Source organism: Poecile atricapillus, chromosome 1, assembly GCF_030490865.1.
Source record: "Poecile atricapillus isolate bPoeAtr1 chromosome 1, bPoeAtr1.hap1, whole genome shotgun sequence".
NCBI classification, from domain to species: domain Eukaryota; kingdom Metazoa; phylum Chordata; class Aves; order Passeriformes; family Paridae; genus Poecile; species Poecile atricapillus.
In genome coordinates, this window is record NC_081249.1 from 164,225,883 (window position 1) to 164,251,391 (window position 25,509).

Consider the following 25,509-nt stretch of genomic DNA (forward strand, 5'->3'; position numbering starts at 1 on the left):
GAGGTCACTTGGTCCAAACCACACTGCCATGAGCTTGTGGAGTGAACACAAGACTGACAGCAGCTCCTTCTGACTGGTGACTCTTCTAAGACTTGTCAGCTCTTCACTGCTTGCACCAGAGACCTCACATCCTCCCACTGTTGTATCAGCTTCTTTTTCTACATGCAATTTTAATGCCATTACTGCATGGGGGTGAACAACACTACTGCACTGCAAAGAGGGTTTAATTCTCTCCATCTGGGTATATAACCATAGCTGTTTTAATGAATTGGTCACTGTCATCATACCTTTTGAGCAATACAGAAGTATTCGTATACTGCTGTACCTGCAATATTTGTGTTTTGCTAATGAGAAAAAGTCTAATTCTTGCCAGCAGTTTGCTGGCAGTTAATATCACAACTAGCCATCATCTAGCAACAAAACAAGCAAGCTTCTTCTCCAAGCAAAGCAAAAAACCCTCTACTAACCTGGGCCAATGACAATACATTAAAAAAAAGATCTCAAAGGCTGGTAATAAGGTATTTCCTGACTTCAGTGAAAACTGATTAATACTTTAGAGATTTTAAATATATAAACCCATTACTCCATCTTCTCGAATTTTCCATAACTGACAAAACATTACTGTTGAAGAGATTCATGAATTCACAATACAGATTTTTAATTTATGACTGCTAATCTAATATTCTGGCAATGCTTCTCTTTTCTCTGCAATTCCCTCTTTTACTGTCTCTCAGTATCTCTCACTTACTGCAACATGTGAGATCGAGACTTTAAGCTCCTAGATGGAGTCTTCCCTGGTTTTTCTAGGGTGCCTAACACATTTTCAAGTGAACAATAAAATTTTGATCCCTTGTGAACTCTAACAAGTTTTTTATATGACACAACTGCCAAAGGGATTACATCTAAATTTCATTACAGACTAAAGAAAAGTTGCTCATGAAAGCCACTCATGAACAAAATGCCTGAAAATAAAGTTTAATGCTTTCTGAAGGATGAATTGAGAAGCTGGTCAAATCTTTACATTCTCCAAATAGCCAAAGCCATTCTGCCACGGTCTTCACTTAAGTAATTAAGCAAGAACATGGTGGGGGAAGGTGGGGAGGGGGGAGAGATAAAAAAAAGGTTAAAAGATATTTCACAAATTTCCAGAATCAGGGATAAAAATGGTAATTCCTAATTTCAAGAAAATTATGTCATGTGTCCTTTGGAGCCCATCAATGACTCCGCTGTGGTGCTCAAAAGGCCCCTCCCACTGCTGGTGTGATACATGAAGCCTTCTTCTCCCCTGTATGAGACTCTCTAGCTTTCAGCCAGAATGCTGGTCTTTGCAGAGAGCCAAATATTATATATTTATGGACAAGAATACAGGTGTTGTTTAAAAAATACCATAATTTCTACAGAGTAGTTGCTTCAAGAGAGATGGTTATTTGAGATACATCAGCCTCATAATGCAAAATGAGAATCTTTCATTAATCTGTGTTTAAATATTTTAAGATGCATTTTGCAAACACAAGATAATTGTAGACTGAATATTGAAACAGGATAAAGTCCAGATATATTGAAACAGGATAAAGGCCAGTGATGCAACTATCCCATGTTACTTTTAATTAAAAAGGATTTGTCTCCATTGGGAATTGGGAGAGGATGCCTATCAGCCTCCAGTTCTAATTCTGCCTCTACCACTGAAATTACAGTGACTCCAGGCAAGTAATTTCATCCTTTCTGTCTGAGTTTTATTTTCCTTCTTTTGTACTAAAAACAGGCTTACTGACACACACTGTATCTCTGGATGGAATAAAGAATTGTTAAGTAACAACACAACAGGTGAGGGAATTTTGAAATGCAGATAGTTAAGGAGGGACCAACACAGCTAATTTCTAGAGCACAGCTGTTATTTGTTCCCACTTCCCATATCTGAAGTAATGAAAAATGCAAGGTTTCTTCACTTGCTGAAGTGCTGTGTTTCTCCTTATTGCTTAACTGCTATTAAATGGTTCCTGGTATGAATAACTGGTAGTTGTCAGGCAGGGGAATCTTCGGAGTTAAGAAGTTAAAGTTAAGGAGTTAAACTTGCTCTTGTGCTACAGAGCGTGCCTGTGCCAGCTCAAGCAGGAACCACAAGTCAGCGCCCTGAAGCCCAGATGAATAGAATATTCCATTTACAGACAGGCACTGGCCTCCAAGACTACAGAGGAATGTGGCCTCTTTTGGGCTACAGCAGCATCAAACGGTGACCTGGCCAACCAGGAGAAGTTTGATTTTCTTCTATTCTACGAAATCAGAAATGGATCACTTCAGTTTTCTCCTTCCATTTGCTGCAAAACAGTTGGGAAAGAAGAGGTTCATCTCTGGTTTGGTTTCACTTGCTTAAAATTACACTGGAAGAGAAAAAATTCTTGAAACTCAGGTTCTGGAAAACAAATGAGTCCTAGACATTGTCTATATCTAAGGCCCACTTTCACTTTAAACTTCATGTAAAGAGTCTGCTCAGATAGTTAATGCTACAGTACAGACAATGCTCTAGAGAACATCCACACTAATCACCTGAACAACTCAGCTGCAGTGAAACCAGGCACAACACTACACTGTAATGTTCTTCTAAAACAAGGATTCTCCCAAATCAAAACCAATTTTTTTTTAAAAAGACCAGGGTCACACAATTGACTTCTGTTATTCTAGTCCTGAATTCTCCATTTATTATCTTGCAGAATTTCAAACAGCTTTGCTGATAGACCTGCCTGGATTTCAGAAATATTTCCTGAAGCCTTCCTACACGAGGCTCCCACTCACATCTCTAACCACAGCTTAACCATGGCATGTCAGTCAATTGGACTTGAGAGTGACGACAGGCACACACCTCCGCTGGAATGGCTCGTCACCCATTCCTGAGAACACACCATTTGCCTGTTTTAAAGACACCAATGTACCTTGAACATGCACAAAATTATAAATGTGCATACGCAGGAGGACAAATCTGATCTCAAATGGAACAGAAATAGATGGGAAAAAGAGAGGCAAGGCCTTAAAAGTTGTGTGTGTGTGTCTGTGTGTGTGCGCGCGCACATGCACTCAGCCAACTGTTTCATGTTGCTTGCTGAAATTCTTGTTTCTGTGGAACGGTGTGATTCCCCATTTCACCAATTTAATTAAGAACTAAGCAAACTTAAAACTAAGCATGACCTGCAGGCTGCTGCCAGTATGAACTCCCCCTCCACCACTTGCTCAAAGCCAAGGCGCTTACCAGCTGAAATTTTCCATACTTGGTCTTTCTCATTAATCTTGAATGAATGTGGTTCAGATGATTCAGAAGTAATCTGGCTTCTGGAATTACAGCAGCAGAGGACAAACAAATGTTTAACCTCTCCCCTGGAACATTTAACCTCTCCCAGATGCTAAGGGTACTTTTCCCTGGGAAGCTTAATGTGCTTATAGGATCTGCAACACTGCTGCGGAGGAGGTTGCAGAGATTTGTACTCACTGGGCCATACACGAAAGTGTTTGAGGTACATGTCAGAAAGTTATGTAAAAGCAGAAAATATAATGATAATGATGAAACAACAGCATCAAAACAGAAGTATTCACATATCTGAAAAGCCCCAATTACATATTTCATCATCTCAATTCTACCTCTTCACATGTTATCTACTACACGAGACCTACATCCATGATAACACGACTATGCCCCAGAAGATCTGAGCCTGAGGACCATACTGCACAGCATGCCAGGTGTTCAAAACATAAATGACATAGTCTGTGGATGCTATCACCAATACAAAAGTTTAATGCATAAATAATGTGTTATCCTTAGAGATACATTTTTAGAAATAAAGTGCTAAGGCATAAAAAAATTAGCATCAAAATGTGTGAGTTTTCACTCATTCATATTCCCAAGATTATTCCTTTTAAAGAATTGAGAGCTGTATTTTAGGGATGGGGAGAGACATACACACAAAAATACACACCCAAAAAACCCTACAGCATCCAACAACAGGCTGTTTCACCTCGGTGTCTGGGTCTACAGACTCAACAAAAGAGAATATAGCATTTTTTGCACTCAGAAGCATTGTAGAGACACTACCTATATCAATTTTCCCACCCACAGTGCTATAGAGAAATAATTTCCATTCTGAGAAATGAAAACAGACACACAGAGGCAACAAGGTACCTCCAAAACCACCCAGCAAACAGTGGCCAAGCAGGATCAGCCCCCAGACACTCCTCTCAGCTCAGGGCCCCTGCTGACAGCCCACAACCCACACTGCTGTTGTCAGGGCTCCTCATCACTGACTGACATTAGCTGCACCTACAATAGCTCAGCTTTTCTCTTAAAGGTATCCCAAATGTTTCAGGTTGGCAGCAGAGGAAATTAAAAACTGAATTCTAATATGCCCTTTACTTTGCAACAAATTTAAAGCAAGTGGCACAAGTTTGACCAAATTCTATCCTATCAGCTCAGTCCAGTCAGGAGAAGATGAAAATTTTCCACTTACTCTTGAGAACTATTCAACTTAACAAGGTCTCAAATTCGAGGGGCAGAGCAGATGAGACCTCACGGATATTTACACTGCCAAAGTCCCTTCCTTCCCTACAGCCTCTACCAAAATGAAGAACCCCACTGAACTGCGACAGGGAAGTGTGTGTGTGATTTGGACTTCCCTGGTCTCTGGAACAAGAGTGCTCCTACCTAATTTTACAGGAGCAATAACCACAGCACCCAACTTCCAGTATCTTCTACTTACAATTTTCAAAGCAGAGCTATGAAATAAAGAATTTCACACATTCTGCACACCTAACTGTACACAAATACTCAGAGGACTTAATTTTGATTCACTTTAGCCACTTTCATTTAACAGAAAAATAAACCTCCCACCAGTAATGGGAAATAAAATTCAGTGTGCATCTTTATCCCTAATCCTTATCTCTATGAACAGCTATTCAGCCTGTTGAGAATACGAACATTGTACTTAATAATACTCTAATAATTCTCTCAAGTTACAATATTATCTACATGAATGAAGGACCTCAGTGAGGAAAAGAAAAGCTGACCTCCCCAGAATTTATAGTGAGAAGTCTCTCTTCTACCCCTAGGCCAGTTATTTCTCATATGACTGATGAAGCTGTATCACTAAAAAGGAGACTACTTTTCCCAAAATTGTCATAAAACATTGTCATTTCAACAAATCTCAGCTTCCCCAGTGGAATCCATGATGTGGTCTGTTTCCTTCTTCTGCTTCTCTTCAGCTGTTTGTACAAAAGTTGGATGGACTCAGTGAGACAAGGCTTTAACATTGCTCTTCACTTAGGGATTTGCAGTAGAAAGCAGAGGTGTAGGAATAAAGAATATATGAAAAAGGTGAAGCTTTACAATTGCTTTTGCAATTTGATACTTATTTCTACATCTCTGCTTTATCCACTGCAACTCCATGGTGGTTGAAAAAAAATCATTATGAACATGAAAAAAAGTCACAAGAAGTCACAAACATCAGAGTTTCTTTTTTCTGCATAGTGTATCAGTACAGCAGTTTGTTAGCAGCCTTATGGCAAAACACAAAACCATAGAGGGAAGAGTCTAGGCCATCTACCTTTCTTGAGAAAGCCCAAGAAAGTTACAGAATAAACCTAAATATGGCAATTCAGCAATCCTCAGTGCCCCTCCCTGAACAACTCTGGTTTAGCAGCCAGTGGAGGAGACCACAAGTTGTCTCCTCAACAAACCAAGAGGTTCTGGGAGGTCCATCAGCTGGTGGGCAACCCCAAAACTAGATGTATTTCACTAATGAAGAGCACAACCTTTGGAGGCACCAAAAGGAGCTGCTAAGGATGAGTATGGTTACCTATCAGATACTGCGTAATTCTTCTTTCAGTTGAATTAGTATCTGCCACGCGGTTGCAAAATACCCTTATTAATATTAACTAGCAAAAATATTTCAAGAATGTATATGCACTCTCTCTCTGTGTAATTAATCCCTAGAGTAAAGCTCTTCCTTGGATCACCTCAAGTATAGAAAATCAGTGAGCTAGATTACAGGAAACAACTACTTATGGTACACTGTTGTTTAGAAAGAGCCAGTGACATCCTAACACCCCCAGACAGCATTTGAGCCCTCTAAAGCTGCAAATCACAGAAAGTATCACACTATGCTTTTCAAACAATGATGCAATCTTCTTCATTCTAGTGAGATGATACTAATCAGTCATAAAATGAATGGGACTCTATCTTTTAAACATTCATGAGGCAATAATTTATAAATTATCCACTTACTACAACCAATTAAACAGAAATATTTTCTTCGTGTGTCAGTTGTAAATTCTGACAAATCAGGGAAGGAAAAAATGGAACAAGTTGCTTTGCCAAACCAATCTAGTTAATTCTCATGTTGGTGGTTTCATTGATAGCTAAAGTGTTTTTTATAAAGTCATGTACAGAACATCACTGAATTTTCCAGCCAACACACAAAGGGCTAATAGTAAATATGCATGAAAGCAGCAAGCTCAGCTATTTGCAGGACTGAACCATCCAGATAGCTGCCTCTACTAGATGTGGCCAATACACCTGTGGTTCTCAGTTCAACTGGAACATGCTCAAGCAATAACTCCTTTTTAGAAATCCCTGCACCTAAATTTCAGATCAGAGAGAAACACAACTTGAAGCAAAGCAGCCTTGGATACCTTCAACAAAAATGCTGTCATCTCATTCTATTCTTAACCCTTTTGAAACCATTTTTCTCTCCTACTCCTAAGAAGACCTACCACTCTGTCGTCATTACCAATCCCTGTTTATAAACAGTCTCCTCCTCCACATTAGCTCCTCTGCTGAATCTGCTTTTGGGTTTTATTACTGTCTTTATTCTATTTCAGAAATTTTACGGCTCATTTGTACAGCCCTTAGCATCTCAGCATGGGATAACTTCACAATGAAAGTCTTATTAAAGCTATTTACACAATTCCTATGGACAGGACAAGGGCCTGTGTTTCTTCATCAACTTGTGTGGAAACTCAGCTGATGGGTTTGTCTCTCAGTCTCTCCCTTTTTTCTTGGAGGGACTCTAGACTAGGTTGTGAAGGCTGAAAAGCAGCGAGATTCACTAGATTATGCGAGAGAAGTGTAATGGAATAAAAAAAAAATGGACAAAAATTTAGCATTTAAGAAGGGCTCTGGATGGGAGCTAAGATACTTGGTTATAAACAAGTCCAAAGATGACAACTCGACTCAAAGCAATGTATGCAGAATGCACTATTTTAATGGCTTTGTCTAGAGATAAGGGGTCCCCCTTTTGAAGGAAAGGTTATTCTCTGTGTTACCCATACAACTCAGTCATGTCCGTTTTTCAAGCTACAGTAACCTGAATGGCAAGATGATGTTTGCTAACCTCTCAGTGCCACAAGGGAAAACAGCTTTAAGCATTGAACTTACAGCTATTTTCAAACCTTAATGATTCTATTACTTACCTATGAAAGTAATTTTAACAAAGGCTTATGTGAAATGCAGAAGGGAAATCAAGATTATGACAGAACTCATTACGTGATTCTTTACATACACCTTCATGATAAGAAACTTCCCTAAACTTGTAGGCACAGTAAACTGAAAGCAAAGGTTTCAAGCCTGACTGCATAGGTGTTTTGCACTAAGAAGTTCCACTGAAAAAGTAAAGAAAGAAAAAAGCTGGTAATACAAAACAGCTGTGTGATCCCTACACAACTACTAACTCTAAGCCACCCCAAGAGAAACAGCTTCTTGGGAACAGCAGAAGTGTCACTATTTCATGTAGTCTTGAACGATGTAGGCATGAATAGACTGCATCAAAACATTTCCTATTAAGTTCACGTCTGTAATTCCCCCTTTTGTATTTCTCCTTCTGAGGGAGAGGAAGAGGGAAGACCTCTCTTTCTCCTGTCTCCAAGCAAGTTCCAGTCTTCAGTCCCAAACCATTATGGTGTTACATGAGTGCATATTGTGGTCTTTTCAACAGGGCAGCAAGGCTTAGTGCCTGCTTCCCTCTCCAAGGAAGAGAACGATGTTCACCACTATGGCACCGACCGGAGACGGTGCTTTTAACTGAAGTAAGAACTGCCTGATCTGCATCTTTGAGCAGGCCAACAAACAAAAACTGGCACTGAAATTCATCTGCAGGACGGGTTGTGAAAGGGTGACTCCAGCGCCAGTTTCATAGTAACCACCGGGGAAAAAAGTTTTCCTAAAGGAAAAGAGGGAGTTCAATCTGCCTCCTTTTCTTGGCTTCCCTTTTAAAGAATATAAATAAGCTTCCTGAAAAACAACAGGCCTTTTGATGAGGTAATAGTTTTCCTCCATGTTTTTGTTTGTTTGTTGAAAACACTTGGATTTCACAGGAAGCAGTAACAAACACAACCGGGGATCAACTTTGCTAAAGAACCTTAAAAATCAACAGGACACACATCTCTTGCTTCAGCCACTAAACTGGATTGTCTCACTAGCTCGAGCAAAACTGCTGAATTATTTCCCTAACAAAAGAAAGGCGCTTTTAGGTTCTATAATCTCATTTCAAATCCTTTTACCCACTCCCTTCTCTTTTTGGCCTTGAAATTGCAATCCTCTTTCAGGGCTAATCTTGGGACTAATTGGTGCCAGCACTCCAGTTTCTCTCGCCATTTTGTCCCCTCCCTACCTCATTGTTCAGGTGCCGAAAAGGACAGCAGGCCAGGGTGCAGTGCCCCTGTAATGAGTCTGTTCCTACAGAGTAGCTGTTAATAATTAGCAGGAAGCATTTTGTCTTTAAATTGCACAGCACGAGCAGCACTATTTCACAGAGCCAAAGAATTGCTTCACTGTTGCTCATGCAGCTCCCCAGGTTTGTGGGTGATGTGTGGGCTGGAGGGCAGCATGCAGGGTGCCAAGCCCAGGCCAAGCCTCCCAGCTGGACACACAGGGTGGCACAGGCAGTGCCAGCCTCTCCAGAGCTCCCCATGGCAGCAAGGAGGGAAACGAGGAGCACCCTGCACACATCACCTACAGCAGCTGCCAAGGAAGGCATCAACATGATGAGACTAAGTTGGTGTGGTGAAAGGACAGCCTGTGTTTAAGAAATATTCCACAATACAATTCCCTGAAGAATAACAAGCAAAGGGGAGATTTAAGAAAGCCTGCTACTTTTCAACTCATGACCGTATTTGCAGGTAGTGCCAAAAAGGAACAATTACTTCTCTTACCAAGGGAATAGCAGTGCTGACCATTTTCCATTTTCTGACATTTTCTCAGACTTGGAAGCAAAATTAGTTTTTCTGTATTTGGAAACTTCAATCTAGGAAGTGCATTAAAACGAAACCATAAAAAAGCTGTTTCCAATGGATGTTCATTGCAGCGAACCTAAGGCTAACCTTGAGTTTTGATTCAGGCAAAGTAAGCCAAAAGCTTCAGAAGCCTTCAAAGCTTCAGAAGCTTTCTTTGGTTTTTACATCATAAAGTGTACACATTAAGTTTTGACACCTTGATATTGTACAGTGCCTTTTACTGTCCTGAAGCTGAAGGGCAACACAAGAAACTCCATCTAAGATACACACCGCTTCCATTGTTCCCCCAGCAGTGCTCTGGAGTTTAACCACAACTGGGACTAAATCCACATTCCTATTCACTACCGTCTTCAGACATCTATGAGGAGATATGTTATGAAGAACGGATTAGCATCAAAAAAGGAAAATGATACAACTTGTTTCACTCTCCTGAAAGATCAACACTTCTTGTGGAGCATCAGTGAGAGACAAGCTGTCATATGTTGAGACTTCTGCAGAAGTCAACACACAAGACACTCAGGTCTCACTAGATTTAGGGAATCTACCATTACTGCAAAGAGACAACACCAAAGATACGTGTGTAGAAAAGAATGCCAGCATCTCACAAAAGCAGTCTGTCACTGCAAGAACCTTCTGGAATGGGTAACTGTTACACAATGAGAACACATCACTTACTTACCTCCTGTCACAGAAACTGATAGCAAGTATGAACACAGAGCTAAAACTACTGATGATTTTTCTTCATCTGCATCATAGCTTGAGGTCAAGTGGTGGCTCAGTGGCTCAGTTAAGATGGGTAATAAGTTAAGAGTAATAAGTAAATTCTGCACATACTACCATCCTCGAAATGCTAGATTCTCCCACCACACTAAAGCCACCCACAATGCAACACCTTGCTGAGGAATTCATATTATAGATCAGCTGGAATAAAGATATTTAAGTTTAACATTTCTTGAAAATGCAGTTTGCAAATGTGCTCAGGATCCAACACTTATTTCCGTTTACCTTTGTATCACAAATTCAGACTAAGGGCTCTCCTCAGGTCATTCAATTCAGCTTTCTGCCAGCAGAAAACTCCTACAGTCAATTTGCTAGAATTTTATTGAGTCTGCTTTTCAGCACCCTACCAGATGGATTTCAGACAATTTCCTTTAAGGGACTAATTCAGTCTAGTAAGTTCATTATTTGCACCTGGTCAACAACCAAGGAAAGATAAGCCAGGTCTGTGTACTTGTCTCGTTCTCATATGCTATTAAAATGGGACATTTTCTATCCTAGCGTCAAAATCTGTTCACAGCAGCAATACAACAGCAGCAGACAGACATCCCCACGAAAACCAAGCAATTGTGTCTACAGAGAGATATTATTAACTTGTTTATGGCATCAAATCAGCCTCCCTTCTCTACACTGCAGTTTGAAACCTGGTGATCGGAAGATCGCAAGAGAAGATCAGTTCCAGTTGCCAGTCCCCTCTCCTCAGGTCAGAGTCCCTGGGTAGTGCTTGTCTGCTTCAATGCAGTCCAAATGCCTGTGCCAGCCCAGGCTGCTGCACTGCTACTGCATTAGAACACCAGGCTGAAAGATGCAGCAGAACACCAGCTGTGCCTTGCAAATGACCCTTTGTCACCAAACTTGTGAACATCAAGGAATCATGAAGTTGAGGAAAGGCATTTTTTTCCCCCTGCTTTACCTGGCACTGGAAGACTTTTCTATAGCATTTAAGTGACTTGAAACAACAGGTTTGCCACAAAACCTTTAAGGCAGGTTTGTGGCACGCACCCACCAGATCGTAACAGTCAATTCTAACCACGATGATGCCTCCATGCTCTTCTGTAGAGAATCTGCTCTGGGAGCCAAGCGTACCGTAAATTTACTAGCACGGCACTATAGCATCTCAGTAAGATTATGGCTCAATGATGGATTTCCACTGGTAGGAATGCTTTAAGAAAGCCCTTGACAAGCCCCTTCTCAACCTTAAAAAAACCCACAACAAATCATCAGGATCACACTTACAGCACAACTACTCAAGTGTTTTCACCAGCACAACTAAGACAACAGTTTGCTATTCTACAAGGACAGCAAGAGCATCTTAAAATGACTTTGCAAAGAAAAAACAAAGAAAACACACCAAAAATTCCCCAACCAACCTCCATATCAAAGCCCAAAAGCAACCCCCTACTGAACAAGCAGGTGATACTACTCCAAGGGTCTTCAAAGCTCAACACAAACCAAACTCCTACAGCTCTTGTTCCATGCAATTACAAAATATAGAGCTCATCAATACAAATTACCCCATTTTCAAAGCAGAGTTGTGACAGTGGTATCATCCCCAGGGTGACAGAAAAAGACCAGCTCTAACACTTCCAGGGGAAATTTCCAGTTTCTTTTTCCCTCAAATCTGACCGAGTCTACTTCTACCTATGAAGGCAGGCGAAAGCTGCAAACTGTACTTAATAATCAAAAGATCTACATCACTTTAGCAATATAGCTGACTGTGGGTCTTAAACTATCATGGAATAAATGTTGTTTGTATAAAGCCTTCCTTTTATATTATATCATACTTGTAAGTTTCAAAATAAAAAGCTGGCTACTCTAGAAGCTTTGTTTGTTATTAATTCCCTTAAGTTTAGAATTTTTTTCATTCTAATTAATTGTTTTATTTATTTTTTTAATCTCATGAGAAAAATGGTCTTCTTCATCTTTCATATGCAAAACAGCTAAAGCGAGAACAATTTTTTTATATAGAGAAGGAACTCCAGTTAATAGAGATCTTAAATACTTGGGGAGCTGTTAAGAATTTTGCCATTGATCAGTCAGCTGCCTGAAAAAAAAGCACCTTTTCAGGAAAGTTACATAATTAAAAGCAACCCAATTCATTTTTGTTTGTATTTTTTTCTCCCTCTGCTTATCCAGATTAAACATAAAAATTAATGAAACAAAAATGATGTAAAATTTGCTAAATTTCCATTTTTCTTTTATATACTTTTAGTGGAACCTGCATCCTGCACTGCCATCAGTTATGAATTCCCAATGCTACATGGACATTTGAAAGCGCTGTTACATTTTTAATAACCTAACTTTCAGTATCTGCATTACTATGCCATTCATTTTTCCAAATTCCATATATTCTATCTTAAAAAACACCACCCTCACATCCATCACCACCATCACACTAGACTAAACCACAGAATTATACCCACTTCTGAACATTGAAATGGAAGTGTCAAAAAGAATCTGTTCTGAGCATCTTAGCTTTTCAAACTAATTTTAGGAAGTTCTCCACCAAGCCTGTAACCACTATTTGAACAGAATTTCTTTTAGAAGGATATATAATGGAATTGTGATAAAAATAGTTACAGGAGAAAAAAAAAATCAGTGAGAGGCGTAGAGCTCTGCAATATTTATATCACCCAGGCAGACAACACAGAGAACCCATCAGAGAGGTTAAAAACAGCAGCAGAGAGAATAACTGTGTTATACCTGACAACAGCAGTCAGGTGCAAGGGGCCACAAGAAACAAATGCAAAACCCCACCAGCTGCATAAAATTGGACACTGACTACTACCTTTAAAAGTGGGCAAAATAATAAATTACAGTTATTCTACTTCTACAGATAAAGTCTGCGTAGTCCTGATTCTAATACCAAAAATATGTCATACAAGCTAATGAAAGGAAAATTGAACAAGTGCACACATGCTGCAGCAAGCCAAGAAAGAAATATATTTACAATTGTATTAGCAAGATCCACTGGCTGTGCTATCTTGGATGCTTTAAGAGCAGAGCAATAAAAAATTACCGCACATAACTGCACCATTCATATAAACTGAGTGAGTACTGGCAATTAACAGGAGGGGACTGCCAACAAAGAAGAAATGAGTCAGGATGAAAAGAAAGATCTTTTATAAAGCTCTGATCCACGCTCATATCTTAGCTGGCCAACCTCTTCAGTCATTTGCCATTCACAAAGGAATAAAGGATCTTGACGCATGGATGTGGAAACCATGCTCCTTTGTAAACAGATACACAGTATATGTGACAATCCAAACAACTTCATCCCACAGGGAGAGCTGGGCTGCAGCTCAACCCATGCTCCTCTTCTAGTAGCCCCAAGTTATGCACCAACAAAATGAACTTCCCTAACATGTTTGCTAGTCAAAAACCAGCACAAATCCACTTCAGACTAGTTATCTCAAGCAATTCTCCTATTACTGTTCTCTAAGTATTTGCTCTTTTGTAATGAAAATAGGTCACCTGCCCTAAAACAGTACATTTTGTTTCTAAGTGCAAGAGAGAACAGCTTCCCTGGCAGCCAGGCTGTCTTTTGAAACAAAAAGTACCCTGCAGTATATACACGTATCTGTGCACTGAAATCTCTGGAGATTTGCACGTTTATTACTAAAACCATATGCAGTCATAGGGAAAAAACCCTCAGACACAAAATGGGGAATCTTATCAAAAGTAGAACAACACAAAAACCACCAAACTGGATGAAACCCATAGCCTGTTTAGTCCAGGGTTTCTACGACCTAATGCCAAAGATTAATTCTTCACAGAAAGTGGAAGAGCAACGTAACATAGCACAGTAGATTTTGTGCTTGCTTCTTCTACAGCCCATGTGGACTTGAACTACTCGAGAGATTGATTTAAACCGAAAAATCCCACAAGGACTGGGATCTTCTTTCAGATGCACTTGTATTAGCTGTGGACATAGTAATTAAACAAAATTCCACCTTTTATGGGATTACCACTTAATCATTAGCCTCAATATTCTCCTGTGGTAACCACTAAGGTTCCACTAAGTAATTTACAGCCTGCCCCTAAGCCTCCCATCCCCGTTTTTTAAACCAGTAGCAAACAAACAAACCAACAACCTAAACAAAAAACACCTCAAACACAAAAGAGGAACATGCTGCATTTTACAAACAGGCTCACAATTCAGAAAAAAACCCAAGTGACTGCCACATGCATACAGAGAGGTCTCAGGGACACTTGGAATGGAAAGAAAGCCAACAAAACTTCCTTGAAATCTATCTAAAACATGGCCACTGAATTATCCTTTTTTCTGTAACAAAACTGCCTGACAGAACTATGAGATTTCCAAAATAAAGTCAAAATATCTGTGAAAAATACACTACAGACAATCAAATATAACCTCCAGAGTTTCATCAGAGCTTTACTGAAAAAGAACAAGAAGTGCAAGTGCTGAGTACTTCTGTTTAGCAAGAGGAAAGGGGAACAACCATTTTACTGAGCCACTGTAGCACTGGACACAGTGGACAGGCAAAGAGACATACCTCTCACCCTCCATTTTTTTACTCCAGGACAAACAGTTGGTGAGGAAAACAATCTGTGTTCCCAGCCACAGAGAAATTTGAGAATAGAAATTTCTCTACTAAGGAACCTCCAACACCTCCAGAAACCAGTTTTTATGTAAGTTCTTTATTCTGATTAAACAAGCAGCTTGATTTTTCCAAGTCAAAATTCAAAACCCAAATGTAAAGTAGGTTTTGCGTTAAGAAAGTCTCTATGCTTTTTGTTCTAAAAGTTCAGAAAAAGACATTTTAATACCATTTAAGTCCTTTCTGGTTTTATTCATCTGAACCCTGGAGGTTCCTGTGAAAGGAAACTACTCTAGCAAAACCTGCAAGCTTTATTCCTACAAAAGCTAGTTCCATCAAAATAGGAACTTTTACTCAGGATCATACAGAGGACAGATTCACACACACTGAAAACTGGATACAACAGGACTCCAGGTGTCATGGTGATAGAGTTATAAAAGCCAGAAAAAAACATGGTCGGTAATCACAACCTGCATGAGACAACTCTAGCCTTGAGCTGAGACTTTCTGACATCAGAAGTTAAGCCATAACTGATGATGACAAAAATCATGATTCAAGCATTCAAATACTAACAAAAGAAATTCTGCCAAAATATATTTTCTTTAAAGAAATTAATAAACCTGCCTTCTCCAGAAAGGATACCAAATGACACAAAGATACTGCACCACCACCATACAGTACCCTGTATATACACATAAATATACAACACACCTCCCACAGAAACACACAGAAAAAGTGAATTCGTCAATAAAGATTCAAAAGGACTAACCCACTAAAACTTGTTTCAAGCTTTTTACTTAAAAACACATAGATACTGAAGAAATAGGACACCTGTACTTTAAAAAAAACATTCACAGAAAGACTGATTGATACTTTGAGAAACACTGGGTCTAATACCCAGACAGGGATTATAGATACACCCAACACAGGTACGAAATGAAACTGCACTTTCTTTTAACTATGTGTAAGATAACAGGAAACACTACCAGAGCAAGCCTGGCTTGGTACATGGGTGGCCCTTATAAATGGGAGATGAGGGAATCAGAGGATTTTGTTCAGGACAAGACCCAGCTAGTCTGCGAGGTAATATAAATCTACCTCCCACTGAAGTTAAAGGTCTTCCCAGCTGGCCCAGAGCCCAGGCTGATGGTCCACCATGTGGGTCAGTTTTGTACCTCTGCTGGCTAACACAAGGCCTGATGGGCCACCTCAATCACCTGGATGCCACCTTGTTAGCATTCTCCACAGTCATTCTGTGAGCAGCAACAAAATGTGTCCCTCTTATGCTCTGCTTCCCACTAACACCATGCAGAGAAAAGAGGAAATAGTTCTCACTGGCCATGCTCACCTCCCGGGACATTTCTCTATGGACAACCAGGATTTTCAGTACATCTGTCACCTTCTGTTAAGACCTGGGGAGAAGATAGGTCACCTGCAATCAGTTCCTACAGCTCTTGGACTCAAGTGGACTATCCCAAGTCTGCCTGGCCTCTTCCCTTAGCCAAGGCCTTTGAACCTGTGTGTAAAACTGATACTATCAAAGAAAGACTACATATGGAACAAATTGGTTACACAAATATTGTGAGTTTTGCATAAACTACAACAGCTGCCTCACATCTAAAACATGTTCTCTATCCCCTAAAATATTTTAAAATGCTAGGTAAAATGATGAAAGGTCCACACTGACTTTTGTTTAAGACACAGCTGCAATTCTGGGAAATAGTCAATGCCCCTTAAGTTTGAATTTAAACAAATATTAAAATATTCAAATTACCTTAATATTTTTTTCTAATAGTTTATCACTATTAGCATAACATTTGAAACTGTTCTATGGACATCAGTCTTACAACAGAACTACAAATAATGTGACTTTCCCAGTAAATTTTTCTTTTTATAAGCATCAAAGGAAAGAAAGGTCCAATAACTAATAGAGAAGTGAAGAAAATCTGAAAGAAAAAACAAGAGCATGATTAAAACTAAACTAAAAAATTTAACTTGAGTTATGGAAATGTAGAAAAAACTTTTCTAAATCCAACAGCAGCAATATATGACACACTACAATACTATTTGTGGCTTCCCAAGCTTCACAAGTCTGGTTTCAAATTCAGAAGTCAGGTTAATGGGATGAAGGGTGACAGATCCACTCCCACTGCCCAGGGACCAAAGGTGAGGTGTCCCTCACACGCTCTGCTTTTTGCAGCTCATGCACTGTGCAACCCTGCCCTACCTGCACCAGCATGCACTCCGGGGACAGCAAGGAAGAGGGATGAGGAGCTGCAGAAAAACAGCCTCAGAAGCACAGCACCCACGTGCTTCAAGTTTCTGCAGTCGACAACTCGCAGCTCTATCAATGAGGCCACTCTAAAAATTTTCATATGGAAACACCCAGGGCTACAGGGGGTTTTACAAACAAATTAACAAAAATTTCAAATCACATCCCGACACTTTCTTTTTCCCATGAACTTAGTGGAAATATCTATGGTACCATTCCAAGTTATCTTTGGAATAAGGCTATATTTATCTACAGAAGGCAAAGAGGAGGGGAAAAAGAGCCTAAGAAGCCAAGTAACTGGAAAGACTGTTCTACAAATGGAACTATGAAAAATAACAACATAAAGTAAGGAGCTGGTGTTTGCCTGGCATCTAGAGAAAGATGACAGACTAAGGACCCTGCTTTAGCAGAAGTCTACACACATGCAAACAAAACAGAGACTCAACCAAATCTTCATGTACTTGGCAAATGGAAAACATGACATTTCTTCGTTTTGGGGGTATGAATGAGAAAGAATTGAAAACATTTCAGCTGAGAAGGCTCAGAAGCATGTCACTGATTTTGAGAGGAATGAAGATGTGATTAGAGGGTTATTTGTACTTCTACTAGCCGTTCCTGCATGAAACTATTATGTTAGAAAGAAAGGAAAAAAAAAAAGCCTTTTAATAGGTAAGAAGAGTTGATCTGTTTTGTTTCCTGAAACTATGTTCAGTGGCATCACTGAAGTAGAGAACTGGTAAGAATATGTTAGAAAACAAGTCCTGGATTGGCAAATCCTCAAATATTTATGCACTTACCAGTGCATTCGCTCAAGCAAAAGCTTTCTTTGCTATTCATATCTGACACAAAACTAAGCCAGTATTATTTAACTTGCCAGAAAACAGAAATAAAGCAGCATAATCCCAAAACATAGATGCTCTTCAAATTAAAGCACTTAATGGTGACAGAGAGAACTTTAGAAAAACTTGTATTCTCTGTGATCTCACAAACTACAAAACTACGAAAACAACAAAACAAAAATTCCCCAAAGACTCCACCTTAACACCACATCAAGAGAAGAAAATTCATTTCTGATTCTACATAGGAAATAAAATAGTAAGATCATTCTTGATAAAGTGGTTGTAACATGCACAGAAATTAGTATTAGACTACCCTGTGATCAGCTTCATTTCTCATCAAAAGCAAAAAATGTAACACAGAATGAAATCCATGTTTCCAGACTGCAAAGGACAACCAAATCACGTATTTTCTGCATTCCTTCTTGCAGTGAGACACCCTGCAGAGTCTTTCAGTGAATGGAAAAAGGTTGTTCCACCAGCTTCCCCAAATGACCATAGATCATTTCTGATCTCAACTTGTAACATGTACAGGTAGGAAGGGTGCTTATAATTTGTCTAATGCTATAACCTACAACTTCAATGCAGGTTTAGCTTCAATAAACAACTGTGGAAGGTGGAAGCTCTGATAGCAAAATCAAAACCTGCAAATATTTGAAGGAATTGTTCCAGCGGTTTCCTCAGCTGCTGATCTGTAACAGCTGCCCTCTTGGGAACACGTGTCCATTTCACATCCCTGGAACAGCTTCCAAGTTCCCCATCCTGAGGGGGCTGCATGCAAACTGCATCCAACAGCACGTGGCAGTGCCAACGTGACTGCTGGAGGTGCCACTGCTGCAGTGCCCAGGGACCTGGGCTGTGGGTGCAGCAAGGCTCTGAACCTGAACCGGCACTGCCTGGGAGCTCCCACTGCAGGGCTGCACTGAACGTGGGAGGGCTCCTACTGGTGAGATGAAAGCAGAAAGCCAGGACTCACTGGTAAGCCTGTGTGCTTTCAGTCTTAAAATAGAAAAATGCAAATGTAAGTATGCCCAGGTCACCTCTCCTGCCATTTACCACAGGGCTCACAGTGATGGCCATCACTTTCTCACAGTGATTTGGATTTTCAGGAACAAAGCTTTAGCCACCATGTTTCACAAATCTTTCTCTGTGTCTCTACGAATAAATTTCAGAAGTTAGACAAGAGTTCGTAACCACAAAGTCCCTTTTTCTAACCTCAACCTTGGGATAAAGAATATTTTTATCAGAAAGATGTATCAAAAGACAAGACAATGGAGGAGTGATGAATGTTTAAGGGGCCCGTGGCTTTTTCTGGGAATCCAACAGTAGCAAAAGGAAATGCCTTAAAGAGACACTAAATTCAATAAAAAAGAAACCACTCTGAATTTTTCAAATCCCAGGCAAGCAGTGTTACATAAAACATGTGGTCACTCATGTACCTGCAGGCTCTCTGTGACGCACTGTCCTACCTCTGTAACCTACACTTCAGCAGGGGAAGCGGAATGGAGAACCAGATGACAAAGCCACACACACTGAAATGAAATACTGTTCTGGGAAGTGACTCCACACAAGCAGCAGAGGTGGTTTTCTGCTGACTCCTTGCAGGGCCTGTTTCTCCTCTGACACCAAGGCTGCAGCACTGCCTGGGAGTGGGGCAGCACAGTGGGGTGGGTGGCTCTGTAGCATCTGCTCCACAACCATCAGCAGATGCCGCATACACCAAATGCCCTCTAACCACCAAAACTATGCTGCAGGTTAGCTTTTGTTACACAGTTTCCTGTTGGCTCCAGCCCTGCAAGGCTTGAACCCTCTCTACAGAGAGCAGCCTGGCTGAAATGCAGTGATGGATGCCAGAAGATGTATTTTTCTGACACAAATGCTATGATGTGCACAGGCAGACTCCAGGTCCAAAGCCGAACACAAACCTAATTCAGGTCTGTCCGGGGTCTCAATCCTTCCTGAAGCAGAAACAAGCTCACCCAAGGAGCTGTTCCAACAGGAAGGAGCAAACCAACAGGAAACACATCAAAGCCTTTACAAACAGGCAGTCTGGGGCAGCTCAAGAAAGAAATACCTCTTTAGTTTCTATCTTGGGCATGTTAGCAATTTCATCAGCTACAGGACAGATCTGTCAACATCTGACACTGCTCTAGCAAACTACAATTAAGAAAACATACTGAAAAAACGAAAAGCCATGAAGTAATTATCCACAAGTCTATAAAGACAATATTCCTGGGTAATCACCCAAATTTTCAAATATTTTTATTACACTGTGAAAATAATAATTTCTGTTATTTTATATTACATCTCCTGATAGTTTTCAGCAGTAGAAAGAGAAATACAATTGAGAAATAGCCCCATGTAATATACACAGGAAAAAAATACATTTCAAGACCTCCTCCAAGCACTAATAGAAGATAAAATCCCACCTACACTTCAGTTAGTCAGAAAACTGGAAATAAAACACATAGATGAAGTATCAGAGCACTGACATGTACAATTATTTAACCAAGTGTGTGCCTATAAATATATTTCAAAGTTGCTATTGCCAATATAATTGTAAAGTTAAAAGAAACACATTAGTCCAACATCCCTATTTTTCCACACCAAGGAGAGCTTTTCCTTTGTAACGATGTGTATCAGCTCACTCTTGAAATCCATCATAAATGACATGCTTCCTGACATATGCTTCAATTAGAACCAGATAAAAACCCAAGGTGTTGTTTTTTTTGTTTGTTGTATTGTTTTTTAAGAACACACATCCAAGCCAATTAAAATCAAATAATTCACCCTGTGATATTCTACTTCTTACAGCTTGCAGATAACCTCTGCCCTGAATTGAAGCAGCAATTCAGACAACTGCAGTCTGAAGTTCCTTCTTATGTACAAACACAGCAAGGTTGCCTTTTCCCCCAAAATGTCTTCTATACATGGATCCCAATGTAGTCCACATATCATGGCTTGAGTCATTTTTATCTCAAATGCTAGTGGTATAACACTGATTCAGCCATCCAAATGTGTAGGTTCACATCATGAAACTCCTTCATAAGAGGTCCACCCCTGTCACATTTATGCAGGATGCTCTACTGAAGTCATGAAACTGAATTATCTTATGTGAATAACTCCCATCAGGAAAAGGAGAATTTGTGTATTCAGCAATCATCTTGCTTGGGATATTTTTGCAATGCATTTCTCCACTCTGTTCTCAATTCAACCCCAAGCTGCTTACGCAGATACTAAACAGAACACGTGATTCATCTGTGCATCTTTATTCTTTGAAAATATCTGATAAAGACAAGGAATAGGCCAATTTGCCCCTGTGGAATTTCACAACTGACCCTTATAAACCTTGTTCCTAGTGACAGGAATAATACTGGCAAATTATCTGGTTCCAGATATATTTAATTAATATCAAGTGACATAGCTTTTCCTACTTGTGGACTTCCGTTACATAAAATGGACAGAAAAACCTCTGCCACCCAAGGATTTTTTCTAGGTGTACTCTTTTCACCACAAGAAAAATTCCCCTTGGAACTTGTTACTATGACGATGTATTGCTCTGGAGATCTGACTATATAGTGGAGTGGATTTACATTTTCTACCCTTACTGAAGTCTTTGTACACATGAGAAAGCAATCACTTACACATGGGATTACTGTTTTTTTCCAAATGCACAGGGAATGTTCAACTCGTTGAGAATATATTGGAAATATATTCAGAAAATTACCATGTAACTGACAATCCAGAATTAATTCAAAAATCACTGATAGCCTAGACCAGCTTCATGTTGATGTTTCACCAGTCATTAGTAGCAGAATAAATAAATATTTTAGAATACTATGGGGATATTAAGTTTTATTTAACAGTGGAAATGCTGAAAGATAGCCAACTAAGTAACAGTGAGACCACATTTTCTTCATATAAAACCTGGCCTTCACTGTATTTGGAAGGCATTTGCTCCTTCAACCACACAAGCTCTTTGTTTTATGATGCAGTCATTACAAGGAAGACTCCAAAGCACTTGGCAGCACAAGCAGTGTAGCAGCAACTCAAACATCCCATGGGTTCCAAGGAGAAAAAGTTTCCCTTCCAGTTTTGGGACTCACATGTCAGTACTTTGCTAGACCCCTCCTCCTCCCTTGCTCAGCTACAGGTGAAAGCATGTAGTGACTGAAACCCATTTCTTAAATCCCATATTATATGGCACCTGCCAGTACTCCTCTCTTCTCCCACTCCTGGAAACAAGCTATAAGGTTCTGGACACAGTCCATTGGAAGAGGGCAGCACAGCCTCTGCCCAAGGTCTGTGACTCTGCAGGCTTCCTTTGCCACACACAGCAAGCACAGAGCCACAGCGGGCACACGGCTGTGCAGGACAAGGACAGGGGAGCAGTGGGCACACGGCTGTGCAGGACACAGGGTAGCTACCCCACTGAGTGCTCCCTGACACACACACAGGGTATCTCTAAGGATTCATCCCTGCAAGGACTGCCCACAGCAGTGCTGCTGCATTGATTCCTGCAGCTTAGCCTAGAAGAGCTGTCCATGTCCATGCTCCTGCCAGCAACATCTGCCACCAAATTGCACAGAGGTTCTGGCACACCCAGCCCATTGAGTGAACACCCACTTCAGCCATAAAAAAATGGGAGATCCTCTGGCTTTCAACTGCATGTGTGTGCTGGATTATTTTGTTTGTGAGGATTAGAAAGGATCAAAATCCCTCCATTTCTATGTCAGATGTGCACTACACTTCTACTCAATATGAGAATTTATCAATAAATCTGTATGAGCATAATTAAAATACCCTTAAAAAGGCAGCAGTAACAATAAACCAAGGGCCAAGAATCATGTTTCGTTCAAACGTACAAATTGCAGCTTTTATCCATTATCTCAATTATTTACCTGTCCTTCTGCAGAGCACAGTAGCGGGGGGTACTTTTACAGGTGGTACTAGGGACAGCATCTCCCCGGCACCCCATGGAATACCAGGACAGCCGGGCTGCACCGCCTCGGGAGCCTGCAGCCTCATCACTCCCTGGTTTCCAAAGGAAAATCCAGGGGGCCAGGGGAATCCCATGCCACTGGGGCGATCCCCCGACACAACGGCGGGCCCAGGGTCCCCATTGCCAGCGCCGGGATCGCCGTTACCGCGGCAACGGCGCGGCCGAGCCCCGCGGCCCCGTGACGCGGCAGCGCCGGCCCGGCCGCGCGTTGCCGGGGAGACGCCCCGTCGCCACGGCGACCATCACGCTGCCCTCCCCGGCCGCCAGCCCCAACGCTACGGCGGAAAAATAATAAAAACCACCTCAACCGCCACCGGAGCCGTCAGCGTCACAGCTCAGCCCCGGTGCTGCTGCGGGCCCTGCTGCGGCTGGCTCATCACACCTCCCCCATCCTGAGGGGGGTGGGCCAGCACGGGCCATGAGCCGCATTCCTGGCCCTTATTAGCATCGAGGAGAAAGCAGCTCCGCCAAGCCTCAGCGCCTGCTTTCCTGCTTTGTGGATAGCAGCCATGGATTATGTCTCTTTGCTAACACTGGTTGTAAGTGAAGGCCAGGTCAAAAAACAGCAAAACGAAGAGAAAAACCCCACCCCACGTCCACTCTACTGAAGCAAAGGAGAAAATCTAGGTTAATCCTAAGGGCCACCACGGGCACCTATCCACCACCAAAGGCTGGCAAGCCACCCGGGCATCGGCTCACCAAATGGACACCTCGTGGCTGCACAGGCAACATCGGGCCTCAGCTCTCCCAGGAGAAGAATGAGCCCGTCTCCTCTGAGTGAGGAATCGTGCCTTCACCAAATGGGATAAGTGGGCACTTCAGAGCTCTCCATTTGCTTATCTGCATTTTAATTCCAGGCGTTCCTCTGCCAAGCAGCTATTGCAGGGAGCCTGCAGGCTCTGCTGGGGGAACTCGCTGATGCCAGCAGGGGCATGAGCAGGTAAAAGCTGCTCTGGACACGCCGAACAAGGCCAGGCCACCACCGGCACTCCCAGGCTTTCCACACCAGTACATTCCAAACTGCATCGCGTGATTACATTTTGTGTCTTACCAAAGAATCATACACAACACTGCAGGAAAACATTTAGAGTTGTAAAACGCATCTAGTTCTTACCTTTGATATGCCTGAGGAGATGTGGGAGGTGTATTGAACACATGCGAATATGGGTGATAGGGTGTCTTTTTCAAAGCCTGAATAAGATTTTGTCTATATTCTGGGTCTATACACCACAAGGACCCCTTTCCAATACTCTGCAAAGAGAAAAGAATTGAAAAAAAAAATCAAATATTTGATCTAATGGAACAGCCTTATTTATTTAGCAGTTTTTGTCTAGAAAAGCAGTAGGTTTGGATTTTTGTCCGACAGAAGCAAAGAATCTTTGCTTGCCAGAGATTATTGCTCCACTGATAATATATTATGACTATATGATTTAAATCACAATTTTGAGAGGAAAAAAGTAAGAATGAATGTTTGGTTGCTCTTTCCCCCCCTCTCTTTTGTTACCAGTTAATATAATTGAATAATATTTGGCAATTTTCCAATCACCCCATATTGGAAAAATAAGAAGCTACTGTAAACTGTTAAAAAGAGAAGAAAAGTATCTTGTTTTTGGATGTGGTTTTCTTTTCCTTTTGCTGTTATACAAACAGAAACAAGGCCAAAAAGGATGGGGTTAAACACCCTAGCAACTGTTTTAAAAATAAAAGGACTTAATCCTCCAACCCACATGACATCAATGCCATTATACTACAAGAGGAAATTAATCATCTTTTCTCCCCAGAGGGGAAAAAAATACCCAAAAACCCCAAAACAAACCAACTAACCAAAAACAAAAAAAGAGGCCACAGTATAATCACAGTATAACCATTTAAGGGTGTTGTGAAATTGTGATCAGCTAAAACAGCAGTTACTGTAATTACTCTTTCTAGATACAAGGAACACAAGCAGTCAATCTGTAAGGCAAAGATTACACTAAAATTCAGTGTTTATTCTGCAGTTACAGGCAGTGCAATTTCATTTCTTGTCTCAATCCCATGTGAGGTCAGGCTGAGGATATTTTGGATTGTTTTGTGTGAGTTCTCAAATACGAAAACTTTGCCTCGGCTTCACTATGAAAGCATATGGAATGATAGTTCAGGAGCAGCATTGCTCTGCTTGAACATACATAAAAGCAAACACCAATCCTAACTGTTGACTGAACTCCACTGGCAGGCTTTCAAGGCATTATGTTAAGATTTTTTGGTAAGTGTTGATGTTTTCTGGAAGAGATGGGGGAGCCAGCATTACTGCCTCTAGCTGCTTCTCAACCCAGGACCATCCCTTTTCTCTGCTTAAACTTCTATCAGTGAAACAAAGCTCTCAGTTAATGTGTTGAAGAACAAGCGCACACACACACACACACACACACACACACACACACAGAGAATCACATCAGAAGAGGGATATTATTTTCTTAAATCCATCTAGAAGACCATAACCAGACATTTTTTTCCTTTTGAAAACTTGTATCTTTGCCCTACCACCTCCTAGGCGCTCCTCTGCCCCGTGGACAGCTTTAGGATACACAGTGCAACATGCAAAGTGCTTCCAGAGAGCAAATCTGTACTAAATTCTCCTACCCAAAAATAAATGAAAGAGGAAAGTCTTCTCTGATGTCACTGGATGGCTGTGTGTGCACCTAGAAAGTTTTCAGTGCCATGTGAGACTTGGCTTGAAAGAAAAGGAGAGCAGGCAACACAACCAACAGGAGCTGTGACAGTTTTCTGTCAGAAAGAAGCACGGCTGCATGCTGC

General features: G+C 40.9%; 1 protein-coding gene across 7 annotated transcripts in view; it reads right to left on the reverse strand.

The window, feature by feature from the left end:
- Nucleotides 1-25,509, reverse strand: part of FOXN3 (forkhead box N3) — a 205,468-nt gene that overhangs the window by 76,909 nt on the left and 103,050 nt on the right. For all 7 annotated transcript variants that reach the window (XM_058831310.1, XM_058831301.1, XM_058831260.1 and 4 more), the window contains one exon: nucleotides 23,831-23,967. In XM_058831310.1, coding sequence (XP_058687293.1) covers nucleotides 23,831-23,967 — 137 coding nt within the window. The remainder of the gene's footprint in view (nucleotides 1-23,830; nucleotides 23,968-25,509) is intronic.